Below are 19,734 nucleotides of genomic sequence, written 5' to 3'. Positions count from 1 at the left end.
TAATTGGTCATGTCATGCCTGTTATCTCCAGGCTCAACAGGCAATGCCACCGCCTCAAGGTGCTCAAGGCTTATGCAATGCCACATCTTCATGTTCATATGGCCATGACAGTGCTGCCACTTCTTGGCTCCAATGGCTCTTCATAATTTAGAAAAGTAATTACCATAGTAATAACTATGGGCCTTCATACATATGTGCATATTGATTCTGGTAATACGTGGGACAGATTTCATATGAAAATATATTGTTTAGTTTGGTCAAGCCTAATGGTTAATGTTTTACATGGGTACACCGTATCCATGGCACCAAGGTTATGAGATACCTCGTCTTTTTCTTCACACAACAGACAAGATATTAGAAAAAGTAAAGTTTTTATTCAGATTCTTATACATTTGCATCCATATAAGGCTAAACATTCGGAGATTCTGTCTTGCACAGATGTTGACAACCAATCTTAAAAGTAATAATTTACAACACGAGAAAATGTAACATGTAAGTCTGCTTGGCAAAATATATTTAGAGATTAACAAAATCAAATATATGTATGTTTGTAGTTAAAACAATACAAACAAAACGGTAAAACAAGAGTACAATAAACTGATGTCAATGCTCCTCTGTTTTTTTGTTCTTGTTTTTCAGTATAAGTGTGGCATAACATATGTTTATACAAGCCATTGTCATAAGCATTGCTATAATCTATAAGAGCATATTTTCTTCAAGTTATGGCCAATGTTAAACCTCTGCCCAACAACAACGCCAACTCCACCACCAATGACAGGCACCAGCAACACCAAGGCTGTCACAGTACCTCATCTTTTTCCCTCGAAAAACAGGCAAGCTTTTAAAACAAGTTATATATGGTACAAAATCTTTGGTAGCGTGTGAATTTGAAATTAAAGCAAATTGGTACAACTGATAGTACCATTATTTGTACAGCGTTTATAAAATTAATAAAATTATAATAAATAAAAACTGTAAAAACGGCATGCAAACGTGATAAATACTTAATTTAAGTACTTTTCATATGTAATGCATAACTAAATTAAAAGGAAGTTAAAAAAAAGCTATTTTATTTACAGACTGTCATCTGAATATATTATGCTGAATGTAACACAATTAAAACTACCCCAGGATCACAAGAATAATCCAAGCTTAAAGCACATGAAAGTTACGATTGTGCATATCAGACAATGCATAGTGATAGTCTCGTTCAAAATAAAGTGCATAAAATATTATCAACATATCAAAATACAAAAATTACTGTAAGGAAAATAACAATATACCACAAAACATACGCTTATTTTTTTTATCAAAGACACTTTACCCTGATCTTCTACTGATTTTGATTCATTTTGAAACAATAAAATATGTTTTAATTGTGGAAATGACATGAAAAAAGAAATAACAGTTACAATGATGTAATAAAATAATGAACAATTTGAAGATTCTACTGTAATTTGGCACCTTCAAAACAATCCACATCATAGATTTCTATGAATTATGCAGTATTTTCTTTTATCTAAAGCTACAAATTTAACTTTACTTCTTTTATCACAGAGAATAATATGAAAATTATTTTGATACTCAAATACACATATATACTTTGATGCAGCCTCTTCTTCAAATTGTTTCTCAGTTTTGATTAAATAAGCATGTGTCATTAAATCATGTGGCACTCTTGTCCACACATATTCTCAAAAAAGTAATTGTGGTATTTGAAATGTATGCTTAAGTAAACTATAAATATTTCAAAATACAAACATCAATACAAGTTTCTCTTTCACCGATTGATAACAAAAAGTTAAGGATTGTAAAAGAGGTGTTATGAAACTCTTAATGAAAATAGAACTGTTTTTTGTGTGGCCACATCCTTCATCAGTGTTCATAATGTTTAGAGTTTCAAAAACATGGCATATGAATGAAATATTTTTGGAATTAAGATAAGCTGACACAATTACTTTCACAATTAAATCTATGAAAAATGGCAAAAAAGCCTTAAAACACCTTTTTTCACCTATTAAAACATATGTTTGAAAATTCTTTGATGAAATTGAACATGAAGTGTACATGTTCACTCATTAACCATTATACATAGATTATAAGCATCAATGTTTATTTCTTATTGTTGGTGAAAATGTGTTGCTGAAAATAAGCATTGGCGAACCTTTTCCTTTGAAATATTATCATGTTAATGATGTTTTTAATGAATGTTATTACAAACAGCTTTCTTTCAAATATAACCGGACCACTTGCTATAAACATATAATGAACAGACAAACAATATAATGTGAATGACAATTATGAAACAGGCCTCTCCTGTAACCTCATTATAATAATGGTTCAGCTGTTCAAAGTAAATATCAATGAAAAGTACTTATAACATGACTTAAAGAATACTTAGAGATTTTTTTTACATAAATCCATGAGAAGAATACATAATTTAATGAGATTGCAGTAATATGGCACAAAAATGAGATGACCAGATGAATGGGGTATCACAATAATCGTTACTCCTCCTCAAACAGGCCGCAGGGACGATGGAACTCCTGACCCCGCTCGTGGATCCACTTGTTCGACACCCACTTAGAACCGACCAGAACCGGGCACGCTGCGTGTCGGGTGTCGTATATACCCTCGCCATTTTTATAAAGGTTGTACCAAAATAAAGCTGCAGCCTGAAATGTGTTAAGGGGGAAGAAAAATAAATATACTGCAATGCATTACAATAGACAAAAACTTAAAACTTACTGCATTCTCACATATGTCATATACTCTAAATCGATTGTTACTTTTTGATTTCATTTCAACTATGTCTCCTTTATTTCGTATGATGCATAGTATATAATCATACGCCATTATTAACACAGGGTAAAAGCCAGTTTCTATCAATTTCTTGGACAAAGTGATCTGTTCACATTTATTGGTGCATGTATTATTACAAATTTGACCCATTCTCAAGCATGATCAGATAAATGCTGAGATTGGACCAGGGACTGATTTCTTACAGTAAAAGTTATATACATGTCATGCTTTTCCGTGGTTTCTTGACAATTGACGGTCGCATAAACGAATCAATTTAACATTGTGATTCATTAAAAGGGATTGGATTCAGTGGTCATATTACTGAATAACAGGGTGCCTGACATAATTTGGAAATCAAGAATATCTAATTTTGTATGGGGGAAAAAGTGCTATTATTTTACGTAATAAAAATACAAAACAACGCATACAAACACAGATTAATAGAGAATGATTTCCATTTCAATATTAATAATAATTGATTTTAATGAATTCTGAGCATAAAATAAAAAAGATAATTTTGTTGCAGCGCTAAATAACAATTTGTTTCGCCTCATGAACATCAACAGTAAACAACCATTTTACTTGTGGCTTTAAGCCACTCATGAACTGCAGCTTTTCATGCTTAATTAGAGAAACATATTGCAATCTTGTCCTGAATAAAACAATTACCCTCCCTCTATATATATATATATACCATGTCGGAAAAAAGTTTTATGTTGGAAAAAATCTCAATAATGAGCTGATGTTAAATAAAGATTCTTGTATCTTGTTTCATCGTCACACTTACTTTTTTAGGGAAAACTTTTAACCCTAAGTACGGGAATACTGTAGCTCCGCCTGCTTGCACATCAGATATCTGAAATAGTCAATGTCACAATAAATCAAACTTGGATAGGTAGCAAACACATATCAAATGAGAGATGCTTCAATACAAAATTAAAGAAATATTTTTTGCTTTAATCATAAACTTTTAGCCCTATTTAGAAGACAACAATAGCAATTTTCTAGGTATAAACCAGTATTGGTGTCCATTTTAGATGTCATAAGAAGGTGCCTGATATAGGCATCCAATTCATGAACTCTGGAACACTCTTACTCTCTTGGGGCTCAAATCCACAACCTCTTGGGTGAGACATGGACAACTCTACACTAGACCACTCTCACCCTCTTATGATAAGTTATCAATTTCTTTCATGCTTTACGATGAAATATGGGGTTTTAACAGTGAAATAACAACAGTGAAAATATCAATTTGATATTTTCACTGCAAAATAAGGAGTGAAAATATCAATTTTTAGAACTACTTTTAAAATCCTTTGTTGTTACATGTACTTGCCTTGGTCAAAACAGAACACTGGACTTCAGTAAATTATGTCAAAAAAGGTTAAAAAAAAAATAAAGAAATATTTTATAAATTTAAATAAATATATAATTGGAAATTAACAACTTACCGTTTATTACCGGTTATCCCGTTTATCAAACATTTTACTGATCTTTGAAGCTGAATGTTCGAACATTTGCTTTCATTCCAAACAAATTACAGACAAAAACAACTGTTCGAACATAAATAAAATTTTATAGCATCGATCAAATGTATTTTGAACTGTTAACCGTTGAAGTACGTAAAATGAGCTTCCTGGAGAATTCACACAACAATTTACAGATAGATCCGATATTTTTTACCCCACCCACATCTCAAAATGTGTCAACAAACTAGCGTGCAATGGCATTTACTCTTCTGGAAAACAAACATTTTAAAGCGAAACAGACTGGTCTCTGACAGTAAGATGACTGTATATTAACTTACTATAAAAACACGCGTATATGCAGTCTTAAACTAAGAAGAATGGTTAAAATCCAATGAGTATCCACATTTGTTTTGCTAACACATTTGACCTTCCAAATTTTCATTCTATAAATAGCGGCGTAGTAATTTGGTTAAAATAAAAAGTGTTTTCATTATTTTTTGGAACATTTGTGCACTAATAATACTTCATATTTTACTGTTCATAAAGCTTTGCAATAAAAAACGAGCGAATATTAAGCTATAAGAATGAATAGCAGAGAACTATTTCTCAGCAAACCGAAAGTAAAAAAGTTGACAGCTATAATTATGCATGAGGGGCGCCCCACGGGTAGCGGCGTAAAGCCCACCCTTTTCAAAAAAGGGGGTAATTCAGAAATAAATAAAAAAACAAATAAAACTCCGAAAATAAGCATAAAAGAAACAGAAAATTTGTTTATTTCAGTGTAAGATCGTATTTAATTTCACTCGTGATCATACAAAAACTAAATTTTCACTCGTGGCTTCGCCACTCGTGAAAATATGTTTTTCTATGACACTCGTGAAATAAAATACGATCTTACACTGAAATAAACAAATATCCTCTATGTCTTGCACATACATATATGAAAGATCCTATTCTGAAGTACAAAGTATAAAAAAAGCTTTTACATGATAGACTCTGGTATAATGGATATACATTATAAAAAATATCAAAGTCTCGATCAACTGATAAAATCTAAAAGCCATCATGAGGCCACAAGCGCAGCAAATACAACATTTAATGTTGTGGGCTAACAAATCAGTCACCATAATGCAACAAAGTCCTCAGTAGTCTGAACTTTAACAGTCTTATCAAATTTCAGAAATATTGTTCCAGATATTGAATCTATTTTCTAATGTACAATTCATTCATTTTCCAATAGTAAATATTTCAGTCTGAAAAGAGTTTTCAGGGTTTAAACTGTTTTTTTTTGTTTTAAAAGAGTTTTTTCAATAAACATGTACAATACAACCTCTCCAATTAAATTAAACAAGAGCCGTCGTAAGACAGCGCGCTCGACTACGCCGCTTTGACTTAGAATACAATAATGATGTAATAAAAACCAAGTTTGGTCTCTTTACGTCAAACCTAACTAAAATGATTCGCTACATAAGGTGACTTTGATGCTGTCCTCCCACCAGCCCGCCCAAACAATGACGCAAGTCATTCAAATAACTTGATTTCCCATAATGAAAATGTGGTTAAGAATATACAAATATGCCTTTCAAAGAAAATTCAAAAAAAAAAAAAGAAAAAAAAAAATTCAAGGGCCATAATTTGTATTTAGGCTTAAAACGGAGTTATGTTTCTTGTTGTAAGATGGTCGTAAATAATTTTGAATTTTATTAAATGCATTTAATGAACGGTATAGAAGTTTTTTTTTTATTAAAATCCCAACTTGCCCTTAACTTTTACTTGCCTTAAACTTTAACCTAAGTCAATCAGGGGCCATGACTTGTATTAGGGATATGGAGTTATGTAACCTCATTGGGTGATGGTCCTGAACAATTGTGTGAAGTATTAAGTCAATTGAATGAAGGGTATAGAAGTTATTAAACAATATCCCAACCTGCCCTAAAACTTTAACCTAAGTTCCATAGTCAATCAGGGGCCATAATTTGTATAAACGATACTATGGAGTTATCTAACCTCATTATGTGATGGCTCTGAACATCTGTGTGAAGTATTAAGTCAATTGAATGAATGGTATTGGAGTTTTAAGTGAAAATCCCAACTTGCCCTAAAACTTTAACCTGCTCTAAAACTTTAACCTAAGTCAATCAGGGGCCATAACTTGTATATAGGATAATATGGAGTAATGTAACCTCATTGTGTGATGGTCCTGAACAACTGTGTGAAGTATTAAGTCAATTGAACAAAGGATATAGAAGTTATTAATAAATATTCCAACTTGCCCTAAAACTTTAACCTAAGTTCCATAGTCAATCAGGGGCCATAATCTGTGTAAATAATAATATGGAGTTATCTAACCTCATCATGTGATGGCCCTGAACAACTGAGTGAAGTATTAAGTCCATTGAATGTAGGGTATTGACCTTATAAGTGAAAATACCAACTTGCCCTAAAACTTTAACCAGACGCCGACGCTGGGGTGAGTAGTATAGCCCACCTATTCTTCGAATAGTCGAGCTAAAAAGTTAATATCAAAAATATTTTTAAAGACATTTGAATAATAATTGAAAAGTGTACCATGAACCCAAGTTCCTTTTGGAAAGTGTACAATAAACCTTAGTTTCATTTTGGAAAGTGTACAATTAACCTTGGTTTCATTTTGGAAAGTGCACCATGAACCCAACTTACAAATCGACCCAACTTACATAGTACATAAGTGTAGCAATTCTGTTTCCAGTACCAAGGTCTTTGAATGCATTTTCTTCTTTCTGAGAGCAACAATAGATATTGGTTACAATATTTATAAGAAGCAATAAATAGAGGGAAAATTCGGGTATGGAAATGTGTTGAAATATTTACATGAGTTAATAAATATTAACTCCTAAATATTGCAGCCAATTGAATAAAGGAAATTAAATAAAGAAACTTGTTTTATATACTGACATTTACTCAGTTTTTACTGTAGAAACCTTTTTAGCAAACAATCTCCCCCCCCCCCCCCCCAAAAAAAAAACAATACATGTATAAGACATGTATAGCACCTTTTTATATTTCAACACATTTCTTTCATCAACTCAAGTTGCTCAAAACATATGCTCTTAAGTTTTCAGTATGTCATCATAAGCCATTATTTTCAGACACCTTATTCTTTATCTTTATTTATGATTTTTAGTTTCACTTACATCAGGCTAAAGAATTTCCAAAACATTCTGTTGGAAAGAGGTGATACTTCAACTGTTTTAACGTATGTTGGAATAATACCTGTGCATATTTTTCAAGTAGTTTTGAGGAACTTGATTGATCGCATGATTGGTGAGACATATATTACTGTTACAAAGACGAGACTTACATAGTACATAAATGTTGCGATTCTATTACCAATCCTCTGCTCAAATGCTTTTGGCTCTCTCCGCTGCACCAATGAACAAATGTGAGTCAGACTTTGATATTGAGCATCGAAAACATACTAATATCAGTGTTCTCAATAAGAACCGGCTGCCGGCCAAAATGGACAGTTCAAATGGCAATAGGGCCGGTTCAAATTTGGAAAACTAAATGAATTTCAGTAGAATAAGTAGAAGCTGGTCAGTTACTTCACTATTTGAGACGGTTTAACCGAAACTTATTGAGAACCCTGAATATGTTTGTAAACTAGGCTCATATAAAAACAAATATTCAAAATCTACAAATGTCAACATCATTTGCAATGTAACTGCATTAAGATTTTATACATTAAAGCAAATATGAACTGCTAAACCATATTTCTCTTGCGAAATAAACATTTAAATGTCATTCAAGATTTAAAGAAAGAAAACCCTAGGTCAAAAACATATGAATCATTTATAATCCGAATCTGAATTACACCTTACCCTTGCAAAATCATAGTGTGGTTCATATTGTCCCCCGATGCCATAGTTAGCGATCTGAAGCTCCTCGGCAGTCTCCATGTTGAGGCCAGTCATTGCTGCGATTTTTGCGTTGATCATGCCAATGTCCGGGGAATCATACTCTGAGAGCCAGCAACTTAAAAAGACATCATCATAAGTTTTATCATCATCATCATCATCATCATCATCATCATCATCATCATTAGCAGCATCACTGTCACCACCATCCACAGTAAATGTACATGTATATATATATATATATATATATATATATATATATATATATATATATATATATATATATATATATATATATATATATATATATAGAGGTTTAATTTATTAAAATATACTACTTTGCAAATGAACTGAACATTTCACATATGCCAAACTTTCTTTTGGGACACTGTGAACATGATTTTATTGACCGATTGACGAGTCGCTTAACAAATTTCCTATACAATCATTAGTATCATTACTTTTTAGTAACTCAAGATAATTCTTTTCTTAACACCATAATTTAGAGTTATGAAAATGTTTAATAGGTGATATTTAGGCTTAGATCCCCTGGAATATGCTTCTATGCTCATTTAAGAATGAACATGAAACTTCTTAGCAGAAAAGGACAACTCATTTCTATTGGTCTTTATGCCATTCAAAGTATCAGCATGGTTCCCTGCAATGTTACTTACCTTTTACTAACTCTGTACGCTGCCGTTTCCAGTTTTCCCGTCTTGGGATTATGTACTGTAGCTCTTCCCAACTGCAATATGATGAAGAAATCTTCAAATGCATTGCACGCAAATTGAAACATGCATTTTTGTCACGATCTAGGTTATTGCCAGATTTTTTTAAGAAATGAAAAGGTCCTAGACACCAGAGTATTGAAGTAAAGCTTTTCTGTGTAAGGTGTAAGGCACTAGGTAAAGCATTTTTACATACTTTTGGGGTAGCGAGTGTTTTCAGCATTTTTATCTCCTTATCAGAGATGACATCATGGAACATTGCGATGTAAGGGTTAAAGTAGAGCACTTCCTCCTTGGCAGGAGACAGAAACAGCAGTGGGTGGTCGTTTGTGCGATAGCGACAGAAAAGGCGATCCTTGTGCTTGTATTTCTGAAAGAGATATGTGCAATAAAAGATAATGTCAGTTGTATTTAAATATGGATTCAATGTAACAGCATTGGGGTTTTTTACCAATGAGGGGTCGAAATTTGGACAAATTCCCAATGCTAAAAAAGATATTTTTTCCCATTGTGAAAATGAAATTCCCAATTTTATGTTTTGAAAGAAAAGGTTGGGGTTTTTTAATTAAAAATTGGTCCCTCACTGGTTTGTATGGAATTGTATTTTAGTCATTTTTTCCCATATCTGAATGGCCCCAGCCAAGCCAAATCCCCTAACATACTTTAAGGTTTTCTCCGCGACATAAGGCCTCATATGTCATGTATTCCTCGCCGCTACGATATTCATCAAGCTGTCGTTTGTTTGTGATCTCTCCATCTTCACCACGCTTCTTAGAGTCTGTGTCATCATGCAGAACACGCTCATAGTACAACTTGTTGCTACGGGCGCGCTCATGGTCTGGTGCTGATGAAAATAACAGGATTTGTTTTAACAAGCCAATATAAACACACAGTTAGAATAGTTTTATGTTAGCCATACATTTCAAAATTTTACAAATACTTGAACAAAAGGAATTATCATCATGCTCGTATGTTGTACGGTTAGAACGCTGTCTTCTCGCCAAGGCAACCCAGGTTCAATTCCCGTCTTCGGTGCTAGTGAGTCTGGTTGGTGGTCCCCAAACCGGACAAGTGGGTTTCTTCCGGATTCTCTGGTTTCCCCCACAATAGAAGACCACACTCTCGGACAACATTGTGCACATGAGAGTGACTAAGTATAATTAATATAATTTCCATCACAAATCACAATTGTTCATAAAATAAATAAAGTTTAAACTATCATCATGTCCATATAAATACCAAATAGCACTAAATTTTAAAACACATAAGATATTTTACCTAGCTCCAACATCTCATTGGTCAGTTGCAGAGCTCGGCGAACATTGCCTTGCTGAAAAGATTTAACATAATGTATTCAAAATACCAGGGGGTATGGTATATACCATTATGAAGTGTTTTTTTATAGAATTGAAATTAAGATTTAAGTGATTTCTAAAAAGGGCACAACTATAACATGACACAGTAAACAATTTCCTCGAACAGCTGACAGGTCTTTTTCAACAGTACACCAAGGCATCTGGTAGACATATACTTGGTGTGATTCCCACCTATTCCCAAATAATTTTGCATTTGTTTAAAATGCGTCATTTATAAGGTTTTTTTTCCAGTATTTTCTAAAAATGAGCTAAGCTTTCAAAATGTTTTTGCTTTGTTTTTGAAATTTGACTGGAAGCCAAAGATTGGACAGCACGGTGCATTTCTGGCAGTCAAATAGGCTGCCAGGCAGCACAGCCCAATGTTATAGTACGAATGCCCAGAAAAACACCAAATTGGAAATATTATATAAGAAATAACTCTTTCACCTGAGGTCTCTTCATAATAAAACTGACTTTAACATCTATATTATATAATTATATCTCAATGTTTACAGGAGACAAATTTAACCATTCTAGATATTTATTTATTTATGCCAGAAGTTAGTTTTTACACATAGTAAGAGTCAGATTAACATTATTGTCAAAATGTTTGAATTTATAAATAGTATAAAAAATATGATAAAATTTCATGTAAACAAACCCAAAGTCATATTTTGTAAGTTGTAGAAGGTTGCATTAGTGGGGTCAATGTGATCCACCTGTTGTGAATTTTATCATCTAATATTTGTTAAAACAAACAACATCTGCCCTATACACATACACAAACCTTGTAATGGGCATACTGGAGATAGTCCACTATGATGGCTCCTGTCTCGTTCGTGTTGGGTTCGTGCTTGGATTTATCATAAGCCTCCTCCATCCACAAGATCGTGTGATAGTAGTCGGACGACATATATGAACGACGCCCGATCTCAAAACACTCACCCGCTGGAGGAGGAATTTAAAATGTTGATAGAATCTTACCTTTGTATGCATGCTGTTAGGTGTGTGTAGCGTATCATGCCTTGTGCATGCTTTTCCCCATGCAATTTCCATCGTCTCAAACTCACATGCTGTTTGATACTATCAATATTTGGGTGGAAACTAGAAATCCATGCAATGGATGTCTCACCTGCCGGGAACAAGTAAAAGGAAACATTTACCGGTACCATTGACTTTTGTAAAGTCACTGATGCATACACCGCCGCCAGAATATCAATCTGTATTTGTTTGTCATGCATTGCAGATGACATCAAAATGTTAAGTATCTTTTTTGTCCAACTTACCTTATATGGAGTGGGGATCGGGACTCACGTTGAATTGCAGAGATCATGCTTCACCGTGCCATTGACCAACCAAACATTCAGCTCAAATAAGGCTTACATAGCTAACTTAGAACCTTTCACTAAATCAGATTATAGTGATACTAATACCAACTGAACTAAATGAATCCATGCAAACATACCAAAACTTATCCCCTAGTAAGGTCACTTTATACAGCTTAGTAGGATTAAGGAACAAGTTATTGCCCCTGCGAAATTATTGCAAGTATCTATAAACTGGTAAAAGAAGAAAGTTCATGAGTAAAAAGTACGCATCTGGAATCTCCCTTGATTGAGAATGCATCCAAATTCACAATACATGTTACGCCCAAAAAACTTTCTGACATTCCACATTCCCAACCTAGTTACCTTGTACTGAGCAAAGGCGAGGTAGTCAATGATGGAGGCCATATTATCCTCGTACCACTCTGGGTCACCATGGCGAACCTTCTCCAGGGCTTCCTCCATCCACATGATCGTATGGTAGAAGTCCTCCTCATTGTATGACAGGCGACCAAGCTCAAAACAGTCCCATGCTTCAAACATGCACATTATGTCTCAGGTAATTACGGCACATACACAACGACAAGGGCTTTATTTCAAGAAAACTAAAAAATAACAAGCTTAAATGAATTACACACTTAATCCAAAAACTTACTTAAATTGGATTTCACAGAACATAGATTAGTTGGTAACGATTATTTTTCGTTAATTGGTATAAAAATTGGCTACACTCTTCAGAAGGAAATCATTGAGCAGTTAATGTTAAAACAAAAGAAGCTTCATTTAATAAAAACATCTAAAAAAGTTTATTCAAATGAGATTAGCTACTTTAATAGGTTTATAATTGTTAAAGAAATCAGCCTCTGAAGTTTCTATATTGATTTATTTAATGTTTTTTGTTTTGTTTATCAATGATTTTATTTAACCAAATACTGTCAAATTCTCATTGTAAAATAAAATCAGTAGCACATAGATATACTCATACTTCAGTTCCATGCAAACAGGAATGAAATAACACAAATCTATACGCATAAACAAAAGCAGCCAATTTTATAAAAGTGGTTAAATGTTTAGTTTAGCCAAAATGATTATTGATGGGTCAATATTTATTCAACAAGAACTTTAAACCAATCAAATGATTTGCAAACTAACAAAAATATTATCTGTTGACATCCAACCTAAGTTTTATGCAATTGCCTGCTGTTTAATTTAACATTTCAAATTTTTATCACATTTATGCTCTTGATTTTTTTACATTTCAAACGTTATAATGTAATGTTTTTTGAAAAGTAACCCCCCTTGGTAATCAAGTCATTACATTATGGTCAACCTACTGACAAAATTACAGGAACTGAAATTATTTCCCTTTAACAAATACTATTCTATAGATACATTTTGTATTCAATTAAACTGTTCTGCTGTCAATTCCAATAGACTTTTTTATCCTCTTTGATAATTGTGTTTTCTAAATCAGCCTACCTGAGAGTTGGCTGGATGGGACTCCCCCCACACTGCCATGCGCGAGCTCTGTAGTGTCGAGTTTATACACATCCTGTAACCGTAGCAACGCACTCACTGACCCTGACAGGTCCTCGTATGTTGGCAATTGCTGGCGCAATTCGTCAACTTTATCTGCCAGCTCTGAAAATTTCAAATACTGTGTCATTGATTTTAAAGATATTATTTCCAAGGAACAGTACAATAATTTTAAACGCAAACACCTCAATCAAGATACTGTAAATAGACCTCTAACAAACAATGAAAAGCATTTCAGAAGATAACTTCAGATCCTCATGGCAAAGCATAGGTTAGGATAATATGTTAATTAGATTGAATAGTTACTTTCAAACTTTAAAACAAAATGCATTTTGTTTCTATTCAAAACATGACAGCTTCATTTTGTGCATAGCGCTCATGCAGACTGCGGATGTCATTGATGTAAACCCATACCATATCATACCATTTAAGGTTACACACCACCTACATAGGGGTGTATACAGTTATGTTGTAGTGTATACTGATTTTCACAAAAAGACAAGAATTCAGCACGTCTGCTAGGACATTTATGGTATGACTGTATTTACCAGGCCTGCTGTTATTCCTGAGCACATGGTCGATGTCACGATCCCAGTCAAGGGTGAAGTGCTTCACAAACAGGTATGCGTTCACCGGGTTTCCCAGGTAATAGTCTGGGTCCTCTAGTGCCATCTCACTGTGGCCCTCAAAGTCCTCCGCTATCCTGGAAATAGATCAACATGATACAATTAGTCAAGTTAGTAAAGCACTTAAATGGAATTTACACCAGATGGTATCAAAATCGGCAATTACAGTATTTCCTCAAAACAAGACTCGACTTGTCATTATGAGCTTGTACGAGGCCAATAGTACATGATTAAATTCATATTTTGTGGATGTCACAGCTTACATTGTACTTTACCCATTTAAAAGTAGCGCATAATGGTTTCGAAGTTTATAGTATGTATATTTAGCACGTGAAAGTCACATGATTAGTATAGATACATAACCTTACGTTAGTTATAAAAATGGAAAAATATGCAAAATCTTCTAAAGATACATGTGTTGTAAGCAATCTTATACATCAGTAGGTAACATTCAATGGGCATTACACAACAATATCAGTTTTTGACAATTTTCTTCTTTTCTTGCAGTTGTATTATCTGATGTCTAGTCGCTTTAACGTTAAATATACAAAGAGCTTTTACTGGGAATTCAAATATTTTGGACAATTAATGAGCATAATTATAAACTTTTTGTAGCTATAAAGGAAAATATCTTGCTACCTTATACATTTAAATTCTTAAACCGTTTAAAAAAATTAGGACAAAAAATAATTTTAATCTTTTGTCAGAGTAGCAAATTTTTCATGTTAAGAAAATTCATTTTGATATGTAACATGCTATTATATTGTTACGCTGAACAACAGCATGTTGAAGAAGGTTTCGGTTTTTAGACAACAAATTTGCAAATCATAGTGAGAGACACCTGTTTTTGTTCTTATCAGCAATCTCGTAAAACAATTAGAATCCAGTTACCACTGAAGAAATTTTAAAATCTCAGTTTAATGTTACTAGGTATTTGAAAGGTTTAAGAAATTGAAACTAAATCAATGAAACCAAATAATTTTGCTGGTTTGTGTATAAAATTAAACAGTTTGATATCTATTACACTTTTAATGAACTTTACTTTGATAAACAGTCAATTTTGCCATGGTTTATACTACATGTACTTCTGACTTATATTTATTTTATAGTTCTATTTTCATGAAGCAATATTCGAAACAATTTAAAACAGTGTAGGAGACCCCACATTTTACAGATATTTTATGTTCACCATTAAAACCAATACATTAGGATTATGGCAGATATGCCAATTTCTTCCAATTCATCAAATTATTTTCTCCCAAGAAAGGCTATCATGTGACCAACGTGCAAATCCTATTAACTGCTTAGACAGTATTTAATGGCAGCGAGGCCATATAACCAATATTAAAACCATCCATCAGTAGAAACATGTTTTTGTGGGCAGCTGTAACTTAATCTCCACAATCCATCAAACTGCCATCTCCATGCAATCTTGATGATCATTACAGATAACATAGCCTTATAGAGACAAATCAGTCTTCATTATCTAAGACAAACATTTTGTTAATGGAATTACAGCTTGGCCAGAGATGTATACATGTTTGACTAAGCAGAATAAGGAAATAGTTATATGATAGTTTGGGAAGTTAAAGAAAAAAGGAGAACTTATAAAGAAATATCTTTGGAGAACTTATAAAGAAATATCTTTTCTAAGCTCAATTTATTAGCATAAGGACAACTCATTAAAATCCTTATCAAGTAAAATCAGAGTGGCTATTGTGAAGAGAACCAGTCGTTCTATATACTTGGCATTTTAAGGGGCAAATTGTTTTGGATCATGAACAACTTAAAAATAAAAGTAGCCTAGAGATTGCTCATTAGAAAAAGTGCTTTTCTTCCCCTTTGTGTGATCTTTGATGAGAAATAATCAATGATGGACATGAAATTTTGACTTTTGGACAAACCAATACTGGCAATAGTGACCTTGAAGTCTGGCCTATTCATTTCTATTCAATAGCGAACATCTACTGCATAAGACCATAAGATCCTAAATTGTATGTCACCTAAAGGTCACTGTGACCTTGACCTACTGACCTCAGACTCAATAGGAGTCATCTTCTCATCATGACCACCATGCATTACAAGTCCTAAGTTCCTTGGCCCAAACATTCTTTAAGCGGAAACTGCATCTTTCCCCACAAGGCTACCACAACCTTTTAAGCTGACCTTCTGATCTCTGGTCATGACCAACCTGTATACCAGGTTCGAAGTTTCTGGGTTCAAGTCTTCTATAGTTATTAAGCAGAAAAAAGTATGACATACGATAAACTGGCGGACAGGACAAAAACAATATGTCCGCCACGGTATCATAATTCCTTATTAGTTTATCCTGTCAGAAAATAAAATAAATTTATAATATTACACAATTATAGTTCATAAATGATTTAAAATTCTTAAATGATATAAAATGGTAAGCTTTTGCGACGTAATGTCTGGTACATTAAGTAGGGTTTAGTGCTTGAAATAATTAATTAATTAAATGAGGAACAAATATTTGTATTAGTTTTACTGTATTTGTTAAAAAAAACAATTTAACTGTTTATTCATTGCATTGCAGAATATGATAAGCTCTACGCAATTCTTAAGCGTCTACATGTGTTTTGTAGACCTCACTTTTCAGGCACAATAAATGCTATACAGTTATTAAAACACCAGAAACACACAATAAAATGATGTACTTCAAAATAAACAAAAACAAATGAATAAATAGTACTATGATGTCATTTTCCCATTTCTCAATTGTGCTTAAACATGACTTTTGTGCAATTGTTAACTTTTATCAAGAAACTGTGCTAAGTTAAGGCATTTAAATGGTTATTTTTGATATGAAAGTTTCAAGAAAACACCAACCCACAAGGGCTGCCCTTAGAATACTTGTTCATGTACGTTTTCAAATTAACTCAGACTCATGCAAGACATATAATTCTTATAATTTCTGATATTTCACGATTTTGGGCCACTTGTTCAGAACTTTGTCAAGTTTAACAACATGATTAACCACAGTGTTGTAAACTATTAAACATGAAATATTTGATTATATTTACATTCACACTTCATTCCTTAACGATGGTTGTTGTTTATGAATTGCACTTTATCTCTGTATAAAGTGCAATGGCATTTCCCATCGATATCGCGTGCGTTTGTTCGATACTTCTGTCCTGTCATTGGGCGCAATCATACCAAGGGGCGGGGCATATTTACTACGGAACTATTTTTTTTAATGAAATCGTAGTACAATTATTGGCAACATGCAAAACTGTAATCTGCAGTAAAGCAGTTAAAACAAAATAAGCAACGATTATTTGATTGATTTTAATGTAGATAATTTCATGATGGATGGAACAGTTGAAGAAACGTTTGTGTTTAAAAATGCTGTTAAATGTCACGAAAATGCAAAAACAGTTAGTTCAAAATAACCTCTATAACGGGTGCTTGTATGACGTCATGAGTGATGTCATTGAAAAAGTTTTACATTAAGCTCGATTCGGGCCGCAACATAACGCGGCAGCTGCATTTTGTTTCGACGCCATTTTTTGCAATGTTCATTCGTTTTGAAAGTGTTGTTTTTCGAAAAGTGACTGGATTACTGGGATTATTTACACACAATATACATATTGGGTAATCAATTAATTACCTATTCAGTCATACTTTAGCCATTATTTGTTTTGATAACTAATTTAAGCCTGAAAATTTTGTAAACATGTTCTTGATAAAATGTACAGCATCTTCAGCATCAGAGAAAAAATATTTGAAATTTCTTTGTTCATTGCATACGACATAGTGGAATCATGTCCATATAAGTTGTATGTTCTGAATAAAATCGACAGAAATAACTAAAAGTTCAGAGGAGTTAGTCGTTTTAAGCATAATTTAGTGCTTTTAATAGTCAAAACAACTGCAAAAAAAACTATTTGGTAAACACATCAGCTTGCCAGGAAAAGACAACTCAGCAGAAAATATGTAAGTTATATGACTTTTGTGGTTTATTTCCTGTTTTGGTATTTGTATGCAGCTACATTATATATTCTAAAATATGGTTTTGTGCAAAAGTTTGCATCGTTGACCAACTTTTGGTCAGAAACCAGGTCGCTCAGCCTTCATTGTTATGATGCGGGCCCTGAAAGCGCATATGTAAAACAAAAAAACGGGCATTAATGGCACATGAATTTACTCAATAATGACCGTTTTCTACCGATAGCGCCCAGGTTTTTGCGTTGTAATACACCACGATAAAGGACCGAAAACACACATTGTATGCAAAAATACGTATTCATAATATTCTTGACCTTGAAAAGATAGAAAATAAACATATAAATAAGAAACTATTTTATCTGTGCATTTCATTGTCGTATACAATTAGGTTACCATAGCTGTTCTAATTTACCCACTGTTGAGAACAACGAGAGAAAGAAAAGAGAAAATGCTCTTGAATAATCAATTTATTTTAGCAGAAATGTAGATTTAACTGAATGTAAATATAAGTATTAAAATTCGAATTTTAATCCTTAAATGTTCTCAAAATTGTTTACTTTAACAATCGACCCGTTACATTTTATAATAATAATTCAAACACAGATTGAAATCATATAAAATTCAATTTTGTGCTTATCTCTTTCAGATACACTGAATGTTTGCAGTTTTTAAAAAAAAAAAATGATAAAATATAATTTTTAATTAAGTACTCTTTGGGTTTTTGAAAACTGTTATAATCTATGTATAGTTTACTTACTAGTTGTCATTGTATGATGAATGTCTTGCTAACTCAAATGAAACTAACCGAACCACATACAATAAACATATCCCTCGAAATGAGCAATTTATCAGAAATGTTGAAATTGCACCAGGTTGCGCTGTGTTTCTGCAGATGGGGAATTATTGACCATTTATGACTATTAACAATATGGAAAACAGAGAAATGTTCAATTTTATAGAAAATAAAATAAAAAAACAACAACAATATTTTATTTTCAATGATAGACTTTCTTTAATATTTGTTTAAAACATTTCCAATCTTAAGTATAAACATTAATGAAATATCAAGTATTTAGTCATTTCAGAAAAAAAAAACATTTTTAGAAGAAGAGGGATCCCTTAACCCTTATATACCAGTATGCAAATGCACAAGCAATCAAACCACAGTGTACAAATTCTTACTTTGCAAGTTTCTCCAGGCGTACTTTTTCGGTTGCCACATATTTTCTGATCTCCTGTGCGATGTCCCTTTCTGCATACAGGGCAGTCTGCAAGTGGGCCATGCTGGAAAACAGCTCCCCCCACCCCCGGGCTGCCACGCTGGCAAACACCAGCATCCACAGATAACCGGCACACATGTTTCTGCAACTGCAAGAATGAAGTAAGTCTGAAAACTCTCTGACAACCTTCAGAGTATTATTAGAATTAAATTCCATGCAATATTTCTGCAAAATAATTTCAAGCTTAAAGTGCTTACATGTATTTACAATAGTGTCCACGTATACAAAATGTTTACGTGATTTAACTCACCGCGGAAATGCCTGGAAAGTTTTAAGAATGAGTATCAAATTACCTCTTGTCTCTCAGATCAGCCTTGGGCGAGTCTACATGTGGGTGGGTAAAAGTTTTATCATGTTGATTAATTTTGTATACAGTAAAAATCAACTTTCATATCTTGTCCGCGTTGCTTTATATTTATTTGTTATAATTTAACATTTCAATTTTCACCATGTTCTTCATAAACACAATAATCTGTTCTATACTGTTTTAGAAGTTTATAAAAGCTACCCTTCTAGACGATTCCATTGTAATTGGATAACAAAGTCACGTGATAGTCATGTGACCGCTATTTGTGTACTACATTAGTACTCATTATTTTACATTCTGCTTACGATTCGTACCTTTAAGTAAGAATTAATTTTGGATAAAGTGTAAAACATGATTCTGCATATATTTATACAAGATTTTTTCTATATTTAAGAGTTGTGAATGAATGATAGTTATTGAAATTACATAACTTTAGTC

At 33.1% G+C, this 19,734-nt stretch overlaps 1 protein-coding gene across 5 annotated transcripts; it reads right to left on the bottom strand.

Annotated features, from left to right (window-relative positions):
- Nucleotides 1–354: 354 nt before the first annotated feature.
- On the bottom strand, nt 355–19,507 carry LOC128209189 (prolyl 4-hydroxylase subunit alpha-1-like). Of its 5 annotated transcripts, none has more exons than XM_052913122.1 (13): nt 19,283–19,507; nt 18,892–19,077; nt 13,660–13,814; nt 13,055–13,216; nt 11,942–12,108; nt 10,174–10,225; nt 9,558–9,739; nt 9,092–9,265; nt 8,842–8,912; nt 8,132–8,285; nt 7,612–7,674; nt 3,590–3,658; nt 355–2,675 (listed from the first exon to the last, which is right to left on the bottom strand). In XM_052913122.1, exons 2-13 carry the CDS (start codon nt 19,065–19,067, stop codon nt 2,508–2,510), a joined length of 1,593 nt encoding a protein of 530 aa, XP_052769082.1. In that variant the 5' UTR covers nt 19,068–19,077; nt 19,283–19,507; the 3' UTR covers nt 355–2,507. The 5 variants fall into 5 exon arrangements, with proteins under 5 accessions (XP_052769082.1, XP_052769073.1, XP_052769107.1 ...); XM_052913113.1 differs by lacking the exon at nt 7,612–7,674 and adding an exon at nt 6,968–7,030; XM_052913147.1 differs by lacking the exons at nt 7,612–7,674; nt 11,942–12,108 and adding exons at nt 6,968–7,030; nt 11,038–11,198.
- Between the last annotated feature and the right edge of the window lie 227 nt (nt 19,508–19,734).

Source organism: Mya arenaria, chromosome 2, assembly GCF_026914265.1.
Source record: "Mya arenaria isolate MELC-2E11 chromosome 2, ASM2691426v1".
NCBI classification, from domain to species: domain Eukaryota; kingdom Metazoa; phylum Mollusca; class Bivalvia; order Myida; family Myidae; genus Mya; species Mya arenaria.
The sequence above is the reverse complement of the archived record's forward strand: the minus strand, read 5'-3'. Positions and strand labels throughout refer to the sequence as shown.

Coding starts and splice junctions, on each gene's coding strand:
- LOC128209189 (XM_052913122.1), bottom strand. CDS start 19,067: ATGTGTGCCGGTTATCTGTGGATGCTGGTGTTTGCCAGCGTGGCAGCC. Junction 9,740..10,173: donor CAATGAGATGTTGGAGCTAG/GTAAAATATCTT, acceptor TATTTTCATCAG/CACCAGACCATGAGCGCGCC. Junction 7,675..8,131: donor CACACTATGATTTTGCAAGG/GTAAGGTGTAAT, acceptor TCATTGGTGCAG/CGGAGAGAGCCAAAAGCATT.